Source organism: Acipenser ruthenus, chromosome 31 (genome assembly GCF_902713425.1).
Source record: "Acipenser ruthenus chromosome 31, fAciRut3.2 maternal haplotype, whole genome shotgun sequence".
NCBI lineage: Eukaryota > Metazoa > Chordata > Actinopteri > Acipenseriformes > Acipenseridae > Acipenser > Acipenser ruthenus.
In genome coordinates, this window is record NC_081219.1 from 9,270,191 (window position 1) to 9,298,167 (window position 27,977).

A 27,977-nucleotide genomic window follows, 5' to 3' on the forward strand; every position below is an offset into this window, starting at 1 on the left:
AGTGGAGGTACTTAGGCTTTTGATGCCATGGTAACTACAGTCATTTATTTCTATTTAAATCTATTAATGTGCTTGTGATGTCATTTACTACATAGTTAATGATGTAACAACCTACTATTCCTTTTGTATTTAGACCTTCAGGCATCATGGTATTGAGTCAATTTATTTTCCTTTATTCTTCTATATTGTACATTATGTATTTTTGTTTCTGCTAAAACTACAACAGTAGTCTAAAAGACCAGCTAAAAACACTAGTGTTGACAATAATGTTGCCATACCACCTTAAATCATTCTGATCCTTGTGTAGGATCTATTTATCAAAGGGGTATCCTGTGTGTGAAACACACCAATAACCCTACCATTAACAAACGGTGCAGGCTGACGTCCGAGCCCTTTTGTACAGGCATGTTTTGCTTTTCAATTGCCCACATGTATGTAAAACATATCCATGGTAACTGCAGTCATACAAATCAACATTTGATAAGAGTGTTTTGGAAAGACTGTCTATCATTTTGGACCGGGGCCATTTTTGTGATGGCCATATTGGTTTGAAAAAATGGTATGTACCGTTTAATAGAATACACTAACTTAATGTACTGTGTGTGTCTACTAAATGACTATTATTAAATTAGTCATTTAGACTTTATAGACCATCACTAGCTGCGGCTCCTGTTTCTGGGAATCAATTTCTGATTGGTTAATTGGATGCTTTGTTCCTGAGTGCAGTACTTAGTAGTAATAGGTTCAAATGGCAATAGTGGTTGTTGCTTTAAAGTCTTTAAATCAGGGAATATTGTATTGGCATTATTAATTAATGTGAGTTTGACCACCTGTGAATGATTGACTAGTGTTTGAGTATTTGATTTACTCTGCGTCTCAGTATTCTCTTCTGATACAGGCTTGTGTTGGTTACTTCTTGGGGAATTTTCTTCTGTAATATGTGGGTTTCCAGTCTTATGTGTGACAAACTGTGTGATCTTCCTTGTTCTGCGTTTATTCCGTACGAAACATCCTATTGTTGTTTTTGTCAAGCAGGTTTTTTTCGGCCTGCAGCATGTATTTTGTGCTTTGCCTTGTTTTTCGAATTGCCAGCTTGTTTCTCTGGTTCTTGTCCATTCTGTGCCCTGTGGTTAAGCAGACGTTTCTGTTTGGGAGCTGGTAGGTGCTTCACCAAGGACGACATGTGCTGGCATATTCCATAAAACATGTCCACTTAGTTTTATAGACACAGTAACAAGAAATAGTCCAAAAAGAGGTAAGCCATGTATGCTTTTTCATATTTCTGAAGGTTGCTACCTGATAGGCCCATGTACAGTAAAATCTCGTCAGTATAATAAATCAGAATATATGTTTGTATTCCTGAGATGTACTGTACTGTAGCAAAGCTTTTTAAATCTCATTTATGATCTCCTACTGGTGCTAGTAGTAGCAGCAGCAAGCATAAAGCATACTTGGTACACAGAGTGATGTCGTGGCAAACAGGGCGGCTTCTCTCCGTACAGCTTTGGGGAATGTACCGTATACAAGCTAGACCAATAAAATCAGTTTTGTAAAAATATTGTGAAGATGCTAATGAAATACATTTAGCTTTAAATCAAATTTGAAAATGGTGTTTTGCTGTTTGAGACGTAAAAAAAATAAATAAAAATAAATACATTTGTATATAAAAAGGAAATTCAAATTGATACATGTTATTTGAGTATTCAAATAACATGTTTTCATTACATTTAAAAAAACAATGGCAACATTACTTTCCAATATGTAAAAGTTAAGTCAGTTAATCTTATCTTACAAAGTAGATTTTTAAAAGGGATTACTGATATTGACTCCTTCCAAAAATGCAAATCTTTTTCATAATGGATTTGCTTTAAATAGTGCAGTTGTGGATAAGAACCTCTGGGAGGAGTCTATCCTATGAATCCTGGTCTAATTCTCATAGGGAAATAACATCATGGGAAACAAATAAACTCCTTCAGGCACATATTTAAAAAGGATCAGTCTTTCATGTTGCTAATATTGAATACTGATTTAGCCAGTGATGGCATTAAAAGCAATCTATCAGAGATTATTGTCAAATACTACTTCACATCCCCTAGTGCAGATATTAAACACGATCAACGGGCTAGGTTCATCGAGAGTAACAGACTTGAATACCAGTGCTAAAGGAAGGGCAGCAAGTGTTATGTCCAAGGCAGTGGCCTTACTGTAGCAGTAAAATAACTAGAGACTTGTAATGGGACTTCAGGAGATCACCTTGACTCTGCCTGTGCTTTTATAGTCTCCACAGTTCTTAAAGCAGGAGCACCACGTAGACAGGCGTTTCGGTTAGTGCCTTCTTCAGTGCAAAGTTTTGCCTCAGAATTTTGTTTTGAAGTTATTGGTAAAACATCACAGGAAAAGCATGTCTAAACTTGATTGGGTCATCCAGCATAAACAATACCCGTCATTTAATTTTTTTTTGCAATTACCTCGGCTTTAACAAACTGTTTCCCCTTAATTGTTTGCTGTTGATTTTTGTTTCTCACTTTGATCCATTCATGCTACTACTCCGAAAGATATACTTGGGTTTCCTCTTGAATTTACTCTGTGTTACCGGTAATACTGTATGACCTTACATACACTTTCCATGTGCATTATAATGAATGACTGGTGTCTTATCGGCATCTTTCTTTAATATGGACCACATGTTTAACACCGCATCAGAGACACTTAAGAGACTAGATGATGATATACCCCTGCCTACTATTTGAATGCCAAGGAGTTGCAGGTATTTTTCACTCCGCTATTGCATATTGAAATCGTGCAGCAGATGGTGTTGGCGTATGTATGGGTTAAGTCTGGGTGTAACCCTCTGCTCTTTCATTTGGTTTGGTTCAGTGGTTAGAGGGATGGACTGAGAGCCAGGAAATCTAGGATTAAATCCAAGTTCTGTGTCTGTGAGTGACAGGGTGGCACCTCTTGGAATAACAGTTTAGTCGTAGTCAAAAAATACAACAGCAGCAGGTGTCACGATTTAATGGTAGAACACCTGAGCTTGATTCCTATCTATTGCCATGCTTTCTTTGCTAGACAGAGCTGGCAGGTGAATGGCACAGAGAGTAGCAAAATTCAAAATGTCATTTTTTTTTTTTTTTCTTGTGTCAGGTGGATGTTGATTACACCAGAGCCAATGTTTCAGTTACTTCTATGGCTAGAGTTTGATCAAAATCGCAAACAGGAGTAGAATGCTTTGTAACAAAATGAAAAATGACCTGACCGTTTCACAGTCAACCCTGATGTTATCTTGTGGGTTTTATGCAGAGTCTTTTAAATCATTTAATATCTTTGTATGGTTAATGTTGTTATTTTAAATGATACTCTTGGAACGGACGGATTTGCTGCTGGCCAGCCCTGCACTCACACCCATTGAAGATTAGCTTGTCTCCGGCAGGAGATTTTCCTGGATAAATGAAATAAACACAAACTCACCCGTGGCCCCCTTTTTCCTGGCAGTCCTGGTTTTCCTGGCGGTCCTGCGAGTCCCTAAGAATAAGAAAACACAACAGAAATAATGAATGTGTCTTTGTGGCGTTCTTGCGTGTTGCTCCCGCACTGAAGCAGGCAGACAGGCAGGTGAGAGCCGGAATGGAGGCACTGAAACACAGAAGTGCAGTGAAACACGCCAGCACGGCGCTCATGATTTATTAACACACTAGCTGAAGTACCCGCCGTTGCCCAGGGAAATTCAATATTTCAAGCATGACAAATTGGAGAACGGCAGCCTTACGGTTTCCTATAAGTTACCGATCTTGGGTGTCACACAATGCGCTCGGACCCCTGTCTCTTTTTTTTTTTTTTTAACTATTTTATTTGGGAGGGGGGGGGGGAGATTGGTTGCACTGGCTCCTGCGGGGCTCCGAATGCATAAAGGAACAGACAGACATGAAAAGTTCTAGTATTCAAAATGTCCCAATATTTATTTCTTGCCTGTGTAATATCGTATAATATGTGTTCAACTCTCGATTGTTGTTTCCGCTTAGATTATTTGCCTTGCTTATCGGCCATTTAGAAAAAGAAAAAGGAGATCTTAAGTGAAGTAGGAAAGAATATTAGCGATGCTTTTTAGAGCTGAGAACATTTAACTAAGTATACTTCTATTCCTGGAGGGTAAAGATTACATGCATATTTAGATTAGATTTAAGTAAGCAAAAAATATATCCTATTAAAAACATAAATACATTTTTCTTTGTTAAACCCTCGCTCTTTAGTTAACATTAAGGAGAGTAACGCTCCTTTAGTGATCTCACCAGATAGTGCAGTGTCCCAAGTTAGGATAAAAAATAACATGCGGGGCCCAAGATAAAGACTTACTTACAATACATGCATGCAGAGAGACACAGTTCAGCATAGCAAGTAGGTCCATTGAGACATTAGATATCATCTCCTTTGTGCTACCCAGTTCTAGTAACATATCTGCATCAACACACAGGACCAGTGGTGTAGTCGAGGGTATTACGCAGGTACACAGCGTTTCCCCACTTTTAATTTGGGCATTATAGAGTTTACCCACTCCTCATAAAGGGATACAGAGTTCCTGTGATATGGAAATCTTGGGTTAAAGACAAGATATTTTAACAGTGAGCATGTGTGTTGTGTTGCTGCGCCTGAGACGGACAGCTGAAAGCTGTCAGTCAGACCTGTGACGCGAGCAGGGGGGCGTGGCCACTGGACTGCGTGTTCTGTTTGTGCGCGTGTGTGCGTGCGTGCATGTTCTGCGATTGGTTGTTATTTTCTGTTAATGTTCTGTTAGGCACACTGGACCTACAGGGTGCTGTTAGTAATGATGTGCATTTGAGAAGAATTATAAGTGCAAAAAAATAAGTGAAACTAAACTCACAGCCGCGACAGACAGTAGTCCAAAACCAAAACAACAAAACGCAAATATATAGTCTAGTTAAGTGCAGGTCATCACCACCCCCCCCCTGTATAATGTGTGCATTTTGTTTGCCTTGGAGACTCTTCTTGAGTTTGTGCCATTTACAAAACCCAAACAATTCTTCAAACAGTGCTGTCACTGTCCCTGAGTGCCAGACATGCATTTTAATAGCTTTCATTTTTGCAACTGATGTCCTCCAAACCTAATTTTAAAAAAATAGGAGACAATGGTTAACCTAAGTTCCTACCATGCCACTGCCTGGCGTGGGCACCAAACGGGCTTTTATTTACCACTACACCACTGTACCACTGTATAGGACATTCCACACTGAGGAAGCAAACAAGTTCTTGGTCTTTTCTACATCCAAGTTTAACACACACATAATCTTCTTTAATGTACTAGCAATTCAGAAGCTGAAGCCTTCTGAACTCTAAGGAAAGAAGTAAAAATAAGACTGCTACCATTGTTCAATACACCACACTTTAAACCCAGTGACCTCTCTTACCCAATGACACCAACATGCAAGGCATTCCAATGAACAAATCCATTCAAAGTAATCTTAGCATACATCTTTATTGAGATTATTCTTCCTGAGCGAGACTGTTTATTAAGCCATTGTATACATCAACACTCAGGTTTACATGCTTAAAATTAAAGTATATTTAAAAAGACCAAAAAAAAAAGCCATTCACAGATTCAATTAGCTTATCTGTACTGCAGTGTGCCCTAAAATACCTTCCGTGACTTTTTGGGGCCCACAGCCCCATGTTAAGGAGAATTGTGTACACTCACACACTTGCCAGATGGCTATGCACCAGATTCTCCTAAAACAGGAACCTCTGCAGTGGATAACAGAATCCAAGTTCTTCCCTTTTTATAAGCAAAACACATACTAAAGATGTGCCAGAACCGATTTCAGATTTTCTATTAAAATTACAGCTTTTGCTCAAATTCAACTTGCTAATTCTTCACTTTCTTAAAAAATGAACAAAACAAAAAAAGCCACATCACACTCTACAGCTGTTTAGTGTCACTTAAACTGCTGAAAGCTGCTTAGGCAATAACCAGCAACAAAGTTAAAATACTGTACTGTGCCAGTAACACTTAAGGATTTTAATGAAGACCCCACAAAGATTTGTATACACATGTCACCTACCAGTAAGTCAGTGTTAAAATACTGCAATTGAATGAATTCAGTAATGACTAACTTTTCAGTTTTTGATGAATGTTTCAAACTATAGGTTTCACATTGACTTCTTTGCTTAATCACAGAAACCCACATTAAATGTATACATTTGCGTTTTGTACACAAGATTTCTGTTTTCTGGCTTACATTTCCATGGGTCTGGCAGGTTGCAGACTTGATCTATTTAGCACGCCTGTTCCCACACAACCGCACATTAAAAGCCTGATGACAAGTCAGGAAAGCGACAAGGTTACCAAGATATACAATACTCATTCTGAACACTGCAAAACTTACTGTACAAGTCTGGTGACGAGGGTTATGTTTATGACACAGTAGCAGACTATTTGATTTCACTATTCAAACCGCCTGCATATACAGTATTCAGAAACCATTTGGGCCTGGATTAAATTCAAACTATTGTTCTGTCGTAACCAGTCTAGCTATGGCAGCACTACATATATTTCAGGAATTAATGGATTAGCTACTGTGTGCTTCTCATCATGCTTCATGACAGTCACCAATCATAATTGATCTATGGACCGCGAGTAGCCATAGTAATGGCACAGCGTTTTCCTCCTATTGTTGGCTCACTAATCTTTATACTGTAGACTCAGCTCACATTGAGACAACCTGCTGTCAGTCTCTTTCAATTTGGAGAGGGTGTGAAGCTCTCACTCTGCGACCAGCTCTCCATTCCCCTTGGTGGTCACAACAAAGAGATTCACGGTGCATTATTTACATTTAAAATGACAGTTGAAATGCAACATCTTGTTTCCGGCAGGCCTCATGTTTCTGCAGTTTTAAAGCTGGGTGGCCTGGGACAAAGAGGTCAAGTAACAATCTGGCCGTGCTGGGATTGAAAGCCAGGATCGTGCCTCATATTGGTCCAGAACTACTGGAGTCCCTCAATCCTCCCTTTGCTGGGGTGAGTGTACTTTCAGAAGTGTAACTCTGTGCCACTCGCCTGACCAGTAAAACAGGTGTTCTAACTGGAAAGGGAGTCACTGTCCAGCAAAACAACCTGAGGGACTCTGTGGCAGTGTGGCAGGGTGAAAGCTTAATGATTAATTAAGGCTCCAGCCTCAGGTGTACAAAGAGTGTGATCACGGGTGTTAATTGGAGTGATGGTGATTAATGTTTGTGAAGGGGTGGGTTTTGTGTGCTGTGGTGTAAATATATTAAGAAATTATAAAGATAATATAATTAAAAAAGTGTGCAAAAGCACATAACCTGTAGCTTCTGTGTCTGAATCCACTTCTATCACCAACTGTGGCAGGGCAGTGTCAATGGCAATACTGTTACAACCAGGAAGTGCGACTCAGAAGACACAGAAGCTGCAGGTTAAGCGTTTCTGTGCACTTTTAAATTATGGTGGCTAAAACAAACAGGTCAACAAAAAGACTAAATACATTTTTAAACTCCGCGGTTTTAGACCAAGCCGCCACTTTCACAACAAACACACGGCTTCACAACTCCCCTCAACACCCACGGTAATTTCTTAATATATTTACACCACAGCACACAAAACCCTCCCCTTCACCAACATTAATTCTCACCATCACTCCAACAGACACCCGTGATCACCCTATTTATACACCTATGGCTGGAGCCTTAATCATTAATCATGTATTGAACCTGCCTCAATACTGCTCTACGGCATTGTACCTTCAGATGAAATAAAAGAGATTAGAAATGAAGAGTGGATCTGAACAATGATGTAGAGGTAAGTGAAAATGGTTCACTTACCTGAGTAGATAGATTAAAACAGTAGATAGATTAAAACATTAGGGCCTACACCTCAAGTATTGGGGCGTACTTAGTGATGAAAACCTGAGTTACACTGAACCGGTATTGGTAACATACTGGAAGTCTCAAACAGTCAAAACCAGTGACCAACAATCCCTGGAATACATTCTAAAAATGTTTAAACGAGCATGGCAATGGTTAAAACAATGGTTTAAAAAAGAAACCAGTCATGATTCACTAAGAATCATTTTTTATTTGTCCTAAAGTTCACCACTCTTTACAGCACATCTATACCTTGCCAGATTTACACCAGCAACCCCATCCTTGAGGATTGGCAAATGCCATCACCTGTACCGTTGGCAGGCTAATCCCTCCCTGTTAACCACTGCGCTCTGAATACACAGACTCAACATAATTGGAGGCTTTAATGGAGCATTATAGTACAGTATACAGTGGCGCCCAACATTGTTTCCAATTTGTGGACCCCCTTGATAACCTTAACCCTTGATGACATAAGTATTTAATAGAAACTATACAAAGTTCCTGTATTTAGGTATTACATCTGTTTTGCAAAGATCAGCCTGTCTGTTTATGTATTGTGTAACATGTAATGCCCTATCCACACTACCTGTATAATATCCAATCAACATGCATAGAAAACACTGGATTGCCTCTCTCTTCATTCACGTTTTCAAGATGTGATGACTGTGCATGATTTAGGTGGTGTGAATAGGGTACGGGTGAAGTGAAGCAGATTACTGCTTTGGGTGGGGGTGGAAATGGGTGAATGCAGTGAACACATTTGGGCAAATTTTCAAGGACTACCACGGATTTACTGATTGAACATTTAAAAGTTCTGGATGATTGGCTAAAGGGCTGAGGCAACCTCCCCCTTTCCCCAAAAACCCTCACAGCCCCCCCCCCGAGCGCCCTCTACTGAGAGAGGGCTGGTTTGGCTGGTGATAGCCAGTGTCTGGTTATGATCAGCAGATGGCTTCAAGACCAGCAGTAACACATTTTGCTGAAATGTTGTAGATCCCCCATCTCCTCACATTAACCCATTAGTAATATATGAAAAACTAAAAGTAGTGGAAAAGCTGGCAACCTTTGTGGTAATGACACATTCTAATAGCACCGGCAATGGCTTTTAGAACTGAGCTGCAACATGCACCCACAAAAGCAGTGCACAAATAATAGGGCCCAGTTCTGAAGGGAAATTTCTAGTACATTGGTTCGGTTTGCCACTTTTCAATATTAAAATTGGTAAAGCTTGTTAAATGTCGAATTCCCCAAAAATATGAGTTTGACTGAAATAAATTGATATACGATAAACGTCAGCAAAACCAGTTACAGTTACTAGTTTGATTTGAAAATGGGGCGCAAGAGAAAAGCAGTTAATGAATATTGTGCACAATACCCTGGCCGACGGCTGAAGTCTCCGCGGCAGGGCCAAGTGAGGCAGTCCAGCTGTGCTGAAGCCGGAGAGGGGGAGTTCAGACTCCAAATAATAAGTGCAAGTTAGTTCTGTTCAACGAACTAATGTTTTGTTCTGTGCATATTATTTTTACACCTTAAATTTATGTTATAAAAGGTCTGTTTAATACACTTTTATATGCTGCGTTTACTACGGTTTATTTGAGACAATTTTTAAAATGTATAGCTCAGATGTGACCAAACGTTATTTCAATTACAATGTTGGTAACTATGGTTTTGTTGCATGTTGAATACGATAAAGGGGTTTCGCTAAATGAGACATTTTTCAATGGCATAAAAAGTCTAGGCTTTTTTAAAGCATAAAGGTCAATTTCACCCATTCTCTGCTTGAATTGAAAAATAAAAGAATCGAAAAAAAACGGTAAATTCTTTCTAAGATAAACGTTGAATAGTAGCAAGCCTACCTATGATATATCTGGCAAAGGCAAACATGACTACTTTTGCCTCTGAAGTCATTGTTTAGTGGACATATACTATAATTTAGCCAGTTTAGCATTTACACAATAAAAGCTGCTGGAACCAGCATCACTAGGTTTGTGTGTATACTTGACTGTTTCAATAGGTTTTTCCTTATAATCTAGGATTTCTGAAGTTAGGGGTAAGCCTGTATCACAACTGGTCAGTCTTTAAATCCAGATCCCCACAACTGTGAATACCTTAAAAGCCTCACTTGTTTTCAAATGGCAAATCTGTGTAATTTCTTAGATAAGTAATACTGAAGTCCTGCTTTTATTGCCTTTTTATCTTTGTAAAATACTAATTTCCATCTGTTTGATGCATGATACAAATAAATAGATGACGTGGTTGACTTTTTTTTTTGTTTTTTAACCTCAAGTGAAAAGGTACTGCAGTCAAGTTGATCAGATATCGCATTGCTTTTGATTAGTGGATCAGTGAAAAGCCAAAGCCAGAACGTTCTATTCAGACTAGGAGTTCCCACAATAGGACTATTGTAACAAGTGACAGAAATCCAACCACCGACCCTTTTAACTTTTATAAGCATACTCAAAAAATAATTTACTGTCGTTTCTTTCTTCTCTTTGAGTGGGACCTCTTTTTTTTTTGTTTTTTTTTTAGAAATAGTCCCATGATAGCACTCACTGTCAATCATTTTTTATATTCTATTCTACATTCAACAAATGAAGCGCTAGGCAATTCAAAAGTGTATGAGGTGTCATTTAACCCTTAAAAAAGTACAAGAGATATACATGTCCCACAAATAAAATGCTGACTTTATGTTTGCAACGAGGTGCACAAAACAGTGTTTAAAATTTACTGACAGTTTCCGCGTGACACTTGAGTCACTCTGAAATGTATTTTAGGAAGAAATCATTTGAACAACCACTTAATTCCTTGTGTAACTTAAGAGGTGAATGATAGCAGGGGTGAATGGTAGAAAACAGCAACGCACCACTGAGGTTCTGTTTAAATTATGTTACAATGAAAGAACCCTCTCAGTTTAAGGACACAACTGAGGCATTTAACCTGAAGACCCTCATACTTTCCCCACTGCCCCATTCCAGAAAGCTACAGTATGTGGGATATTTCACAGGCACACATCACCAGTGGAAGAATGGACCCTATTGAAGAGTTCACAGATACCCTTAAGGAAGTCCGGCCTTGTACTGCAGGGGAGATTAGCCCAGTGCTTGTTTATTTATCCTAAATATTTATCCTGGAAAGCCAGGCTGAGACCCATCTGCTTGTTTTCTGGTGTGGTCATGGTTGTAAAAGACAGGAAACTGGAATGTTTAACAAAAAGACAGTAACAAACAGACATGACCTGCAGGTAAAGTTAAACTGGAGGTCAGTCTTTATACTGTGCTTGTATTGACAAGGCTGGAGTGACGTGGCTGCAATTCTGCATCTACCCAAATACTGTCTTAACTTTAAGGCCACCTTTAATTCCCTATTTTTTATTCAGTTGTATGGAAAACTAATTACAGTGCTGGTACATTTTTCAGCATTTTCATCCAGCACATTTATGCTGCAAAATTAATCACATTTGAGCTATTGTCTGTGTAAATCGCATGCCTTCAGCCTCCCACTGTATCTGTACTAGACCCAATTTGTATCTGTACTAGACCCACAGCACCTTCCATTTAAAAACATTGATGTTTGGTCTGTGTTAATTACAAGCAGGGTCACGCCTCTCTTCCATTTCCACAAAGCCACACTACAATCTGGGAGAATGCTAGGTTCCGATCGGAGTTCCTAATTACAGAGGAAGAAAATAACTATGCTTGGATATTTAAATAGAGGGATCTACACATGACAAGCTTAGATGTGTATTACAACTCGGTATAGCACACACCTCAACAATTAAAAAACCCTTTAAAACAAGGGCTAACGGACCCAGCCACATCCACCTAATATAGGAGTGGCAAAATTATGGGACGTAAAACAAGACTGTACCTTGTTTGCTGGTGATACAGCCTCTACAGAAAAATAAAATGTGTACATCTACATATGTGCAGTGGCACAAAAAAGTATTTACCTTGCGGCCTAAAAGTAACTTTCAGTTCAAGCTATTTAATCCAACTCAAAACACAACACTAACACACCTTTTTTATTTTCTTCTTTGTATTAATTCAGGAAACACAACCAAGACTTCTTGTTATTGATTTATACAAATTCATAAACCATTTTTTTAAAGTTTTGTTTATTAAAATATATTATAGTTTAAACAAAATAAGTTACATTTTTGTGATCCAACATTTCTGGATTTCAAATTTCGTCTACTCTTCTGTTCAAATTAATAATACAAAAAAATAACCTTAAATATATGAAACAGCCTGATTGTTTTCCCATGTAAATGTTATGAAGAGGAGCTGTAATAATGGAGCAAGCTGACAAAAGTCTCCATTAACATGTAGCTGTAGTAAATTGTAGACATGTGGTCTGGCCTGGATAGCTACCAAATGCTTGTTAAATGTGTTCCCATACTTGCAAAACAGCTTTTTCCTATTGTGAGTAACTAATGTAAAGCTACTCAGTCAATACCATGATACACAGAACACCTGTCATTACAAATTAATTAATTTAGCGCTATGAACCGGTAAGTCGTGTAGACATGTAGGAATTTAAGCAATCCAAACTTTATTTTCAAACTATTTGGAAACGTGTATTTGGTTTCAGTGTCATCTTGGAAAATGTTGCCTTTTCGTCTTAGATTAATAATAATTCTTGGTTCGGTTTTCGGAGATTTCTTCGCCTCTTAATGAGAAGAGAATCGCTCGCTCCAAAAGAAAAGTGGCCTTTGTTATTATCATAAGCCTATTTTGACAGTTGGAAGTTAAATGGTTAAATGTTTGCTGCTCCTTTATTCATCTTGACCCTTGACCTTGCTTTCAAAGTGCTGCATTATTCCCCTGCTTTCATTCTCTCATGAAAAAGAAATCTGGCATTTAAGTGTGAGGCACTCACACAGGCAGCACAAGAGCTTACAAAGTTACGACGTGTACGGAAATATTTCAGAGAGCGAGGTAAAAAGGGAATTCTGGGGCAAAACTCAGTTACTAATTCAGCTGCAAATGTCTTCATTTGTGTAAAAAGTCAAGTAATAACAAAAATAAACTACATTTTGGTAAGTTATTCAGTTACCAGTACTACAGTGGGTTATTAGACATGAACATGGCAATACTGTAATACTTCCACTTAGCACGCCAACTAGTCCGTGTCTTTGCAATCGGAGAAACCTTTTAAAATTAAATATACCAGCTAGTGAAACAATGGCGTAGTTTATCTTTTTACACTGTTCTGTTCCACAACAATTCTTTGGCATGTCTGTGTGGATTCTACAGTATGTATTATGGGGTCAAAAGCAGAATTTGGTGAAGCCCATTCTAAAATAGCACTCATCCTGACAGAATACTTTTGAATATTGGGTCACGCTTTATTTTATTTTTTATTAATTTAATATCGCCAATTGATTTTACCCCGTTTTTCTCCGAATTTGAAATATCCAATTATTTTTATTTTTTTTAGGATCAGCTTACCACTACCACGCCTGCGCTGGAGCGGCGAAGACAAACACACGCTGTCCTCCAAAACGTGTTCCGTCAGCCGACCGCTTCTTTTCACTCTGCAGGCCCGTCATGCAGCCATCCCAGAGCTACAGCATCAGAGGACAACGTAGCTCTGGGCAGCTTACAGGCAAGCCCGCAGGCGCCCGGCCAGTCTACAGGGGTCGCTGGTGTGCGGTGAGCCGAGGACACCCTGGCCGACCTAAGCCCTCCTCTCCCGGGCGGCGCTCGGCCAATTGTACGCCGCCTCCTGGGAACTACCGTCCACGGTCGGCAGTGGAATAGACTGGACTCGAACCAGCAACCTCCAGGTTATAGGGCGCATCCTGCACTCCATGTGGTGCGCCTTTACTAGATGCGCCACTTGGGAGCCCCCTGGTCACACTATTTTAAGGGCTGATTTTTTAGTTTATTAACTGTTAACAAACATTGTTCATTTTTAGCTAAGAAAATAAAAAACACACCACACACAAATATATTTGACACACACAAATATACAATGGTGTTCCACTAGCTTAATTATTAAAACCAAAAAAAAAAATATGTGGAGGGGAAAGGCTAGCTAGCATTCCACAGCAGGAGGGTATACAGAGGTCAGGCTGAATGAAGAGATATTCCAAATGGATCAGAATTATAATTACTCATCTTTCCATTTCACCAATACATAATTCTGCCCTTTCTAGGAAAAAGCGAAGATGATCCAGCTTTGCGCAGACATTTGGTCAGTCTCTTGGAGTTCTATTAGCATGTAAAAAATAGTATTCAACCTTGGACCAGCCTTTAGCAATGCAGACCAACACTATCTACAGAGCGGACTACTGGAAATCTATTATCCAAACAGGCACCAATAATCACAGATCCTAATAAAGGACGGTTCTTATTTTTAATCCAGGCAAAACAGGCAGTAGTTTCAGTCCTGCATTGTGCCCTTGTTACTTTCATGATGACGGTCAAGTATCCAGAAAATCAACTAACCTACTACAGTAACACCCTCCATTAGTCTGATTACTTGACATATTTTTGCATTTTAAAAGAAAAAGAAGTTTGCTTACCGGTGGTCCTGGTTCCCCTTTCAGTCCCGGAGGTCCAATCAGAAGAGAGTATGGAGTTGGGTCCAAGTCGTAGGTTTGGAAGCTGTCAGTGGCAGCGGGAGTGACGGGAACAAAGGATGTGGTGGGTTTGGTTTGGTAGCGTGGAGTCGTCACTTTTGGCTCGGGTTTCTTTTTCGGTGGAGGCTGTTTCTTTGGGAGTTCTATCCGACTGCCCGATCCCGACGCGGGGGTTTGGAGTTCCAGTTTCTTTTTCGTTGGTTTCAGTGTGGAGGGAGTGGCAGCGCCACCGCTTTTTGGTTTCTTTTTGCTGTCTGGTCCCGTGGTGGTTTTACTGGGAAGGCCTTGCCCCGTTCGGGAGACTTGCTTTGGTGCTGCACCGGGAGTTTTTACGGGAACCAATTTAGAGGAAACACTGCTGGTCCTGAGAGGCATTGCGACGGTTTGGGTCCTGGCTTGTTGGGAGTTTTGTAGTCCTGTCCTTAAAGTTACAGTTGGGGCAGTAGCTTGTAGGGGTGGGGCATTGGTACCTGGATGCGGGGTTGGTAAAAAATCCTGTGCAGTGGAGGGTGCTGTCAACTTATCAGTTTGTGTTCGCAATCTAACAGGAGCCCCAGTATTATCTAAAGGGAGGGTAATATTGAAACCCTTTTTGGTTATCTCAGTTTGGGATAGATGGGTGTTGAAGGTAACAGTGACATTTGGATCTCTAGTTATCAGGGGAATGAGAGGAAGAAGGTTAGGCCGATAGGTATCCGCTTGCCTGCACTGTTTTTTTATGTACTTACAATAATTATGAGCTGCCTTGGCCGAAGGATAAATATCAAACTGGCAAATGGCGCCTTCAAATTGAACAGAATGTTGGTTCATTTTCCCTAACAGAAAAGATCCTTCAGGATCTAGAGTCTCTTCTTTTTTAAAATGCAAATCTGCATGTACACGTTGCTTCCCACAAGAAGTATATAAAGTGACCTTTTGGCCTCTGATGTCAATGGCCAGATTGTGCCACTGGCCATCGTGAACGTCATAATCAAAATATACAGATTTCTTATGACCTAAATATACTATAATTTTACCAGGTATAAACTGCACCCCCAGCTGCAGTTTCTTCTTTTTAGTTTTAACAGTAAATAAAAAAGCATTGTTAATACGATGGGAGCAAAGGCTCAGTATCAAAGCGAAGTTCGTGCCGAAAGCAGCTGGAATGATTGTGGGGACTGGCGCCTCGATCCGCGCACGCTGGGTGAAGATGACGCCAGATTTGAAAGGAATGACCCCCTGAGGAACCGAACGGGACGCTGCTGAAGGCGTTTGTGCTTTCTTTCCTGCAAGGCCCAGCCTTTGGAGGATGTCCACATCTACAAAAAGAAGTCCAATATTAAAAACATATTTGGAATGTCTATTACAGGATATAGCATGTCATTATAAAACGTTGGACACGGACCATGCAATAAAGTTGGTGTTTGAAATTTGGCCATTTGTGCGACAATCAATAATTTACAATTGCAAGAGGGACAATTTTTGTGAGAACATTTTTTATTCTACTTGAACAGAATTCAGTTTGGTTAAAAGCTTTTCCTCGCTGGTCCAGTTAAAGGATGTGAAAATGAAAAACTGTGCAGTATGCAAAAAAGCCTTTATCTGCAGGGAAATTAATTGGCATTCTGTACCAGTATTTCAAAGAAAACCTATTAGGTTACTGATCAGTGCATACATCCTCATTTTTAACATTGTCACAAGTATGCTTTTCGACATATGTTTGTTTTATGTTTGCATGATTCCTATAACATGTGTTTCAGATCTTATAATTGCATTAACCGCAACAATATTTCACAGTTACTAAAAAGGGATGGGTTTCAGATCTTAAAATTGCATAAACCGCCACTAAAAAGGGGTGCAGTGGAACTCTTCCAAGCAGAGTGCCCTCCCCAAGGCTTTGCAGTCTCCTGCAAAGAATCATCCTGTAATTTTATTTTTATTTGACAAGAAGTCATCTTTTCTTACCAATAAAAGCCAAGGGCTATTATCTCATCAAAAGACTTTTATAGCTAGGAAAATAGAGATGTCATAGTGCATTTCAAAATGATCTCTTAGCACAGTTAGATAATTAACCATCATGTATGACTCTACCACTGCTGATTGGGAGAGCAATGGAAACAAAAGCAGATTATCGCAATGTTTTTTCATAATACACTTTTCAGTTCCTGTCATACAAAAAAGGATTTCTAGTTCTCTAGGAATATGTGAAAAATCTACTTAAACTGCCAACGAATGTTAATGTGATTCATATAAAATGTTGGTTCTTTCTTTTATGGTACAGCCATTCAAAAAAATAAATAAATAAAATCAATGTTATTCCTGGATTTTTGTAAACTAAACCTTTGTCTACTTGACGCGTTTTCAAAACGATGTAGTGTTCATAATCAAGGATGAAATATGACTTTACCAAGTGCCGAACCCTTAGTCGTCTCAAAGACTTTTATCTGTCAGTTCTTCCCCCTCACACCCATGCTAACCTCAAAGAGGACACATCTTTATTCAATGTAAATCTAGCTGAGCTCTTAAGAGAGGGTCTCTGTACAAAAAACAAAGGGAAGACATTCCTTCCTGATCTATGATTGTAGTACATTTTAACATGAATTGGGACATGATCAGGGTAGCGGGGTCAGAGATGTATCTGTATTGGCCATCTTCATTTATATACTGGGATTTACTTTACCTAAAACTTTACAGCAATCTTAATTAGGAACATGCAGCTTTGGTTAGGTTTACAGAACACCTCAAAACAAAGTTTAGGCGATACAAACCAAGACAGATAGCTATGTTGGATCCAGTATAATCCAGACCTTGAAGGTACGAAAGGCATACTCGGTGATGTTGTAGGGAGCAACCAATAAATATTTAGATAAGGACATCAGAGTGGTATTATATGGAAGGGTGAAACTTTGAAATTATTATAATACAGTACGTTTAGGTGACAAGGAGGAGAATGGACGGTACTTGACATGCAATATCGTGAACAAAAGACATGAAAAGTTCAGGACAGTACCAAGTAGAAGGTATATCATTTTGTTCTGCATTCAATGGTGTAAGGTAACCTATACAGTATAAATGTCTATGTTCAAGTTTATTAAAAACATATTGGAATATATATATAGCTTTAGGAATAGGGCTTAAAACCTAGTAAAGCTTATTATTATTAATCTCGTTATGAAGCCCCTTTTTTACTTGAGGGAATAAACAACATTGAATCTACAGAGACACATTTGTTGCCAACAACTCTTGGCAGCAAATTTTATATGTCATCTTGGGAAATATGTTATCAGCATCTGATGGTCCTGAAATGGATGTGTCTAGCTGAACAATAAAATAAAAATGTAGGTGATATATATTTAGCTAGTCACTAGAGTACTATTTACACTTTAATCTCATGCCCAACATACATAGAACAGAGCAGTCAAGGGATTCAGTCTAAAACTGAGAGACAAGGTGAAGAGCATGGGGTCTTTAATTCCTTTAACAGATGGGTTTCAGCTTTCAAGAATATTGAAAAACAAAATGCTATGTTTTAGTCCAGGAATTTTTGGGTGGTTGTAAACTTAAGGTGACCAGATTTTTAAGTTCTTAAACTGGGACAGTATGGAAATATTGTGAATAACTTCCAACTTCCAAGCTCCGGGGAAGCTCTAGGGTTTTTATTTTCACTTTTGATCTAATATCATATTAAAAGTGAATGCAGAGACTCATAGTGACATTCACAGTGGAATCTTTTACTTTCAAAAACTTGTTTTGTGAATAAATGCTCTTATTGCCTTTGTAATTTCATTTCTACACAAGTATAATTATTACATTACACAGTAGCAATTCAATAATATCAAATTACGATATTTAATTTTATTGCTGATTACTGCTGCGAATCTAGTCCCTTTTCTGCCTAAGAAACAGGCCCTTCCTGTATGAAAACATTACATATTTCAATATTTCTATTTATTAAATGGTTACTTCATAGAACCTATTTTTTTCTTCAAAATATTTAATTTCTTACCGTTTAGTATGCCATGGTATTTGTTCTGTATATTTTTTCTATTGCAGTTTCTGCTTGGATCATTAGTGTGCCGTGATTAATAGATACTAGATTTTTTTTCAGCCACTTTCTACTATAAAACTATTACTATTAAAATGTGATGACATGTGTTAAATACCCTATCTTGACTGTGCAATAAATGAAGCCCATTAATCAGCTTTTCTGAGTTTTTTTAGAATCTGCCGATTGCAGAAACAGGAATTCCCTTCTGAAGTAGTTATTAAGTCTGGTAAATAGTAATCCATGTAGGAAACCCCTTTAAAAAGTTTCTCCTAATAGTTGTATTTCCAAATCCCTCCTTTAACATGCTGTAATGGGCATCACTTTAAACGGAAAGGAACCTGTGAAACGTGTTAATTGCATGATAACATTTCTTACCTATTCAGTACCAATCAATGATCATGAGAAAGCATCTAACAATCTAAATTTTATAAAGGCTAATTTCTTTGCTGATCTTGGCTGGAGTTTATTTTTGAGTTAACAGTATATGCCGAGACATGGATCAAGGTGTAATACAATTAAATCATATTCCTTTTCTGATCCAATGAAATATTGTCACTTCTTTACTTATGAAAGGAATACTATTTAATCTTCCTTAATAAAAAGCATAAGCATTAGTCTATGCAAAACGCACAGAGAAGTTTTCAGATTGCCAGGAGATGCTTTCTCAATGTCATTGACTGGTACTGAAAAACTGCAGAGACGACAGGGCAAGAAATGTCTTCATATTAACACGTTTAACAGGTTCCTTTCTGCTTTAAGTGATACATGTCAGCTTAACACATGTTAAAAAAGGAAATACAACTATTTGGAGAAACTTAAATGTATACTTAAAATAAATAAAACATGTTCTGAAACTTTTAAATATTTTTACAACATGACACTCACAAATGTGAAAATAACTAGTTCATAAATTATTTTGAATTATTCACGGACATATGTTTCTTAGAGGGTAGCTGTGGTGAACTGAAAGTGAATATAGACTTATTTCAATAGAAAATATGTTTCCAAAGACTTGGGTCATATTTTACAGCCCCTCCTATTGTTGTGATGCACAAAGTGTTCAACACACGAAGCAGTTGTTTGCATACAGATATACAAATGACATGGATGAGGAGTATAATTCCAACACAATACAATGGTACCTGTAATATGAGCCGTTATTGTTAGCACGTAATCTAACCTCTTCAGGCAGCCAGAGTGATGATTCAGACGAGGATAGTCACCAGTTCGTTTTAGTAACATTCAGTGGATAAACCTGCCCGCAATTCTCTGAGATTGGTTGTAAATATAAACGTCGACTGTTCAGTAATTCTCCAGATTTGCATGTTGTTGTACAGCCGCTTTTTAATGCTACTGGTTGTCCAACCTTCCCAAGTGTCACTGTACTGAATACGATAGATATGGTAGGGGGATCACCTTATGTAAACCGTAGACAGCATATAAAGAATAAATATTTTTTTATTATTTTGGAAGCCAGGAGAACTTTCTGTGCTTGAAATGCAAGGAAATGAACATTTAAAACATTTATATTTAGGTTAAAAAAAAACAAAAAAAAAAAAAAACACAACAGTAGGGTTCACGACCATTGGAAACTGAAATTAAACTTTAAAAAGCTGTATATTCAGTATGTGTAACCCTGATTATGCCAGTGCTGATTAAATAACAGATATGAATTGTAATAAAAGCATTTACGGTTAGAAAAAGCTGTTTGTTTCAACAAGTGTTGTGATAAAGGTGATATGAGGTTTCCAAGGAAGTTATACATTGGTTATAAAATGCATCAAACTTGGAAACACTATGAATAATAAATTTGTAGTGAAGTGACCTATAAAGGTGAACGCTTTGAATGGAGGAGTTTTACAGCTATTACTGAAATACACTGCGGAAACCGACACTTATTCCTAATCTGAAACCCCACTCCTGGTAATGCTTAGCAGCACCAGGCTTTTTCCAGGAAGTCTCTTTTGTTTGGCACACTTGCTGCTTTTCTGTACGGTCAGTGAATCATAAACTGTGGAAAATTATTGTTCCTATTGCGGAGGTACAGCAGTTACATTTGACACATATCACCGGTAATGAGCAGTGACCTGGCCAATTAAAGACAGGCATGCTTTTAGTGACTTCTTACTGTATGCCCGGATGTGCTGCCAATGATAAATCACATCAAAAACGCTGTTAAACAAAGCAAAAACATCAGCTCCAGATTAGATGGATCACCGCAACATTTGCAAATGAGCTACTGTGTTACAAGGGAGGCCTTCAGCACAAGGCAATACCTCCAGCTACAGTTCCTTCTTTAGCAGCAGTGGTTAGGATGGCACTATACTATAGTAATAGATGACCATCAATCTCAGTTTGTTCTGATTGATAATGTTTTTCAGGTTACGGGTGATTACCAGGTCCCTGGAATGCGGAGAGGTACAGACATGCGTATTTTAGACTGTGGACGGTAATTCCAGAGACAGAGCAGTGTGTACCAGGCTGGGTAATATGCCTCAAACGGTTAAGCCTTTCCAAGTGACCAGCCGATTTCAAATGTCAAAGGGCAGCTTCTATAACTTCAGAAACATGGTAGCAATGGGGTCTTGAAAATCAAATAGTAGAATACATATAAGAATAAAGGGGAGCAAGAGTATTGTAATATTTCGTCCACTGAATGAAGTGCAAGTCACTATTCTTGATTGAATGGTAGGAGGTGTTCAGGTCAGGATGGAGGCGCTTCCACTTGTCGAGTGTCATTGAACTTTAAATTCACAAGAGGAATGATTGTGGGTAAAGAAGAAAAGCAAATCTGGTTGAAATAATTCCAGGAGAGTAACTATAAACCGCGTTAAAACAGAAAACAGACTGAAAAGGGAAAATTAAACAATGCTCAAGAGGGTAGTCCATTTTCCTCTGTTTGAAGTGCTGGCAAAATGATTTTATTTTTTTTATATATAAAGACTTTTGGCATTGGGGAGATAATGGGAGTCCAGACCTTTAAGGCTAACCACAGAAATGTCGCTTCTAAATCTTTTTTTCCTCTTACATTCTTAGTTAGTTATACTGGCCACTGCAACATCTTTATACAACATCTGTGGCAATATAATTTATTTGATTAAACATACAAAAGATGATATGGGTGTTTCAAAGAGTATACACTTTCCATATTTCAATAGTCGTCTCCTGAAGTCTCAAGCACGGCTTTATCAGCAATTCAAATTAAAACAAATCAGTTAGCATCTTCGGTGAAACTGATGAAGTATTAAAAGGCCTATTTTTTTTTTTTTTATATATATAAATTTAGTCGTTGCCAATTATATTTATTATTTTCTCCCAATTTGGAACGTCCAATTATTTTATTATGCTCAGCTCACTGCTACCACCCCTGCGCTGACTCAGGAGGGCGAAGATGAACACGCGCTGTCCTCCGAAGCATGTGCCATCAGCCGACAGCTTTTTTTCACACTGCAGACTCACCATGCAGCCACCCAAGAGCTACAGCGTCGGAGGACAATGCAACTCTCGGGCAGCTTACAGGCAAGCCCGCAGGCGCCCGGCCAGACTACAGGGGTCGCTGGTGCGCAGTGAGCCGAGGACACCCTGGCCAACCTAACCCTCCCTCCCCCAGGGCGACGCTCTGCCAATTGAGTGCCGCCCCCTGGGAGCTCCCGTCCTCGGCAAAGGAATAGCCTGGACTCGAACTCGCGACGTCCAGACTATAGGGCGCATCCAGCACTCTACGCAAGTACTTTTACTGGATGCGCCACTCGGGAGCCATAAAAGGCCTAGTTTTAAACAACCTGTATTCATTTTAGAGTAGGATAAATGAAAATCACGATGCGTCTCCACAATCAAACCATCACGCATCCTCTATGTAATCACACATTTCATAATGTTGTCACTGGTTGCTATTGTTATGTAATTTTAGATTTTGTTTTATAAAAGTTATTACTAGTATCACGTATTAAATGATGTAGTATATGACACTGTGGCGGGATGGCTGTGTGGTGACATAACCAGACCAGGAAACTGATACAGACACACAGACAGGTACTACAGGGTTTACAGGGTTTACAAAAACACACAGCTCACCAAGCCAAAATAAAAAGGTTAAACAAAACAGTTTCGAAACATATAAATAATACCTCCCCCCAAAACAAGCACCCTTCTGGTGTTTCCAGCACACATAGCAATTGTTCACTTATTTTACTTTCGTTCTCTCTCGCTCTCGTTCCGCCTCGAACACCCACATTGAGGAGCTGATCTGCTCTTTTCTCCACCTGTGCCTGAGCTCCATTGCTTATTAATTATTCAGTCGAGCCCAAGCACAGTCTGAACGAGTTTTAATTTCCGTGGCCGACAGTCAATTTGTTAATAATCATTAGCTGCCGACCACGCACTCTCACGAGCTGTCTGCCTTTGCCAGACCACATTTAAACCAAACAAAAATACATTTAAAATCACCCATGCTACATAAACCCCAAACAATACACTTGAAATAATAATGCTACAACAATAAACCACCATTCTTTTAAATAAATACAATACATTTAATCAGCAGGGTTTTGCCCTGCCCCCTATTTACACGCAGAGCTCTGCCCTGCCACATATACTTTAATTTATATCGTATGGTTCTGTGCATGTGTCTGCGCACAAGAGTGTATATGTTTATATAAAAATCACTTGCAGTAGCTACAAATAGAAAACTTCTGATTCATCAAGATAAATGGAAGATGAATGACAATGGAATCCATTTGGAAAAAACAATGCAGCCACATAACTTGGATGTAGCAGTATAGAACCTACATGGGCATGAATCCCAGGCAGAGTGACCATATTAAGCTCAACATCAACCTTGAGGAGTAATTAATTACAAAACAGCACAGAAAGCGTCTTCTCTTCCAAAGACCGGACAGTGTGAAAAAACAGTGACAACACAAGAGGGTTGCTAGGTGCTGCTGCAGGAGTCGTCAAAATAATAGATCACACTATTCAGGGCAATTTCGCTCCTAAGCGTAGAGGCAACATTGCTTTGCCAAAGGGAATAGCAAGCTCTCTGCTGTACTGAAGAATAAATACACTGGTGTGTACAGTACAAGGGACATTCTTGGCTGCTCAAGCAGATTTATATCATACCAGCATCATTTCCCAGCTTATTAGAGAAGCCAACGTGGAGCAAGAGAACCTGACAGTTAGTCAGCAGGAGCTGGCTAATACTGGAAATAAGGAACAATGCGACACAGACAGGAGGTGGAGGCTGTTCTGTCTGTCCAGAGTGCCACCACGAAGGGGGGATTCACAAGACCTCACTGAAAACCCAAGATACAAAGCTGAAAATGGTAAAGAAATCTATCTTTCTATCTGTGAGGGCATGGTTGTCTATTGAAGTTTTTATGGTCTTGTGTCCTCAGCATTAAAAACATTGATTTACAAGGATTTACAGAGGCTGGCAAAAGAGAATTACCTACTGTGAATGAGAGTGCATTAGTTCTGCCCATTATGCAAAAAAAAAAAAAGGTTTGCCATACTGCCAAGTGCATAATAGGCTAACAGAGTGCAAACTAGGACATTTCTCACCAGATTCAATATTGTTCCAGACTCGGTGGTCATGAATACAGGAATAGTTTTTTTTGCCACTAATCAATGCAACCAGTCATTCTATACTGGTAGTTGCAAGAACATTACTTAATATTGTGGTATCCCTGAATAAATAAACCAAGGGATCAGAATGGAGAAAACTGGCAACAAGCTCCCCACACCCAGCTGTTTTGTATATGTCCCATAATAGAGGATTGCGCATGTATGTACACATACAGGAAGTCTGGAACCATGGGCTGTAAATAATGCTGGTCTGTTTGCAGGGATGGTGCTGAGCAATGAGAAGCACATTTAAAATTGGCCTGCAAAATGTTAATAGAACATTACCTGTGAATAATGTTTAATTTCAACATTATTACTGCAGTGGTACGTGACAGGGCTGCAACTGGTACGCACCTGCAGGTGTTCTTAATGACGATATGATTCCTCAAGCAGAACACTCCCTCAATTGCACCATCGTAATGGATCAATCTGTTTGTACCACTGAATCACAGATACATGAAAAATTAGGATGCAGGGCTCCAGACTGCGACTAAAATGGTTGGAAATCCGACAACCATAAATGGTTTTGACAACAGTTTTTTCGTGGTTAAGCACAAAAATGCTGCCTCTCCATTTAAAAGCATGTGTCAATAATTCTGAATGCGATATGATGCCAGTCTGTGTATAAAAAAAGAAAACACACGTTTTAATAAAGTGCAAGAAGGACGATAACAATTTGATCGAATACAAATGCTTGTAAGTGCAGAGTGGTATTAACACCAGCAGAATACACAAACCCCAGTTTCTTGCAACCATTGTGATGGTGTACTATTGTGTAAAAAAACAGCTTAAAATAATTTCTTAAATGCATTGTTAAGAACAAGAACAGCGAAAAACTAAAATAAAAATACATTTAAGGTTTGCACATGTGCCATTAACAAAATGCCCTGGAAACATAAAATAAATAAAATAATTAATGAAGGGCTGTAATGCAGCAAAAATCTCAACAATTAAACACAAAAGAAAGTGAAAAGTTTGCCGTACCAAGCTGAAAAAGTTATCTTTGTGAACTCCAATAAACCAACGCTATCTTTCGCCAGTCAAATTTAGCCACGTAGAATGCCTAAATAAAGTTGTGTCAACACGAAATGATTTTTTTTCATCTGTTGCATCTTGCATCCCAGATATAAGAGATTCGGTTACATTGTTTACAGTCATGGGTTTAAGGAAGATTTAATTGTGCTGCAGAGAGATTCCCCAGTTAGATGAGCCGATAACATCTCTTCACCCAAAGAAGCACGCACGGTAATTTAAGAGTACCGTTACCATAATGTAAAACAGTATGTAGCATGAGTTTTGTACTAAAGCAGGGTCAGCTGTTGCAGAGAAAACAACTGACCATTAAGAAATGTGAAAGCAGAACACAGAGAAATTCTTGGGACGGTAAATAGGGAGCGTACTGCTGAGAAAAAATAAAAAAATATGTGAATTAAAAATGAAATGTACTGCAGCCATTCAGGAAATGGTAGCTCTTATTGTGCTAATGAAAATATCTCAAGTCTAAGACAATGTGCTGTGGTGTATTTAATAATGTAAACATAGCAGAACGAACTCATTGCAATTTAAACTTTAAACAGTAACATGTAATCATACCAGCTGTCTGTATTACATGCTGTCTGATCAGGACTTTATAACACTGAGCATGGGAGCTGCAGCAGGCTATTACCCATATTACAATTACACACAATTAAAGGTGCGGTCACCAATTCCATACACAACACTTGCAAAATATTCAAAATATAAACATGCTGAGTTCATTGCAGTCATCAGCTGCATAGATTAACCACTCAGCATAATGAGGCAACAAACAAGTGAGTACAGACACAACAAACCTAGTGGTAGGTCAGGGTAGGTCTCTGTTTTACAACAGCTGTTTAAGATTGCTCATAGTTACTGGTACACCCGGCGGTCCCTGCTGGAAACACTGGTACTTAAAATGAAAAGTTTGAAAACCACCGATATAGACAGTGTGTGTAATGGACTTACTGGCTGCTTAATCTCAAGTGATGCTTGACGTTTTCAGGGTTTAGTACTGGAGGTGGCAGGCTGGGTCGAGGGTCCTAGTGGCTCATGTATATTCTTTGTGGAATTCTGCACTACCTCTTTATCTGTGTTGAAGGACTTAAACTCCGCCTATGCTTCAGACAGCCTCGAGTGTACACTTAAACCTTGTTGTTTTCCCTTTTCTTTCCTCTTCCCTTTGCTGTGGGGGAACGACAATAGTTTTGATATGCCTTTCGCTGGGCTCGTTGACCCGTGACAGGGTCTTTCCTGGATGAAGATCTGAGGGTGGAGCTCCCTTGTGGACTCTCCCCCCTCCTTTGAGGGAGCCACACAATGCATTCTGAAAGTGGCAAGTCAAGGCTGTTAGAATTATGCTCCAGACATGAGATTCCGGTGGTGTGAACAGATTTGCAATTACACAAGGCAATTCCTAACTCCCACTCTCAAGCAATTACAGTATACTGGACCATGTTCATGCTACATTATTAAAGAGAAAACAAAATAATCCCAGTAAATCTTACAAATGTGCTTCATAGATCTCACATTTTCCTAAATGAGTGATAACGGTGATACTTAAATATTTCAATGTGCACTTTCGATAATCAAGGAACACTGAAACACAGGGAAAGCAGCAACAGGTTATCGTCAGAGCATGCAGCTGTTGCTTCTGAGAGTTTGAGTTCTTTTAAAAGGAAAAACAACATAGAATGTTTAGTTTTCCCACCGTGACTCCTTCTTCTTCTTCAAAAAAAAAACAAAAAACTTTCTCATAGAAGCAATGCCTTCCCAGCACCAAATGCGGCTTTTAATTTGTTTGCTGATGAGGACACTAGACAAAAATCTTTGTCTACCAGCCTTGGGAGAAGTTTTAAAATCTATATTTGATTGCATGTTTTGAAATATTCTGTGATGCAAATTAAACATGTAAAACTGAAGATAATGTTATGCAACCAGGACTAAAATTGAAAGAAAAATAAATAAATATCACGTATGCAAGTTTCACAAACCATTTCCAATGCAAAGAACTTTACAAGGCAGCATTTCTCTCTTCCTAGTACTGACAAGGAAACAATCTAAAGAGAAAGAAAGAGAATCTAAAGAGAAAGAACATTGCATGCCCTCTAAATCCCTAAGCAGCTGTTCTCTCGTTACTCTCCTGGTACGGCAGCCAAATCTGAAAAAGCAATATTGTCTTTTAGTTTTTTTTAGAAAGCTGCTCTTCTAATATTTCAAATGGAAAATGTTTGCCTTTTCCTGCATGTAACAACTTTGGCAGAACATCTTCAGTGGTGTGGTGTTTAAGGTATTGAGCAGTGCAGTGGCAAATAGAAAATTGTTCAGAAGTCTGGCGAGATTCAGTATGTCAAACTGCATTACGTGAAGGCTGATTAGATTCCAAGCACCATTGATTCATCCTTCATCTCTCAACTTTCCCAACACAGTGGAAACTTTTTTTGGTACACAAAAGTGCGTGCATTGAAACATAAGTGATCAAGCAGACTGGGACAGAGGTAATCCAAGGGTGAAGAGACAGGCTGTAGGCATTGTAAAGAGGAATAAGCAACTGCATCCAGTATCCCACACTGGTAGCTTTAGCTGTTTTTCAAAATGATCTAACAATAATGTTATAGAAAGTACAAACACCTGCCACAGCACGATCAACAGGGTGTCGGACTGCCACCACAGGGAGTTAGGACAGCACATACTCCACAGGACAAATTGTTAGTTCTGCAGGGATATGCAGCCATTACTCAATGGATTTCTACCTCAAGAAAAGCAATTACTGTGTTCACCAACGCACTGTAAAAATCAGGAAAGGGTGGCAGTTTTGTTTTAGATTGCAGTGTTT

General features: G+C 38.9%; 1 protein-coding gene across 3 annotated transcripts in view; it reads right to left on the reverse strand.

Moving 5' to 3' along the window:
- The window catches only part of LOC117396881 (collagen alpha-1(XXVII) chain B), a 155,717-nt gene that overhangs the window by 119,099 nt on the left and 8,641 nt on the right, over nucleotides 1–27,977 (reverse strand). For 2 of the 3 annotated variants that reach the window (XM_059005745.1, XM_059005747.1), the window contains exons 3-4: nucleotides 14,419–15,773; nucleotides 3,469–3,522 (exon numbers count right to left, since the gene is read on the reverse strand). In XM_059005745.1, coding sequence (XP_058861728.1) covers nucleotides 3,469–3,522; nucleotides 14,419–15,773 — 1,409 coding nt within the window. The remainder of the gene's footprint in view (nucleotides 1–3,468; nucleotides 3,523–14,418; nucleotides 15,774–27,977) is intronic. The other variant, XM_059005748.1, reaches the window with a different exon arrangement.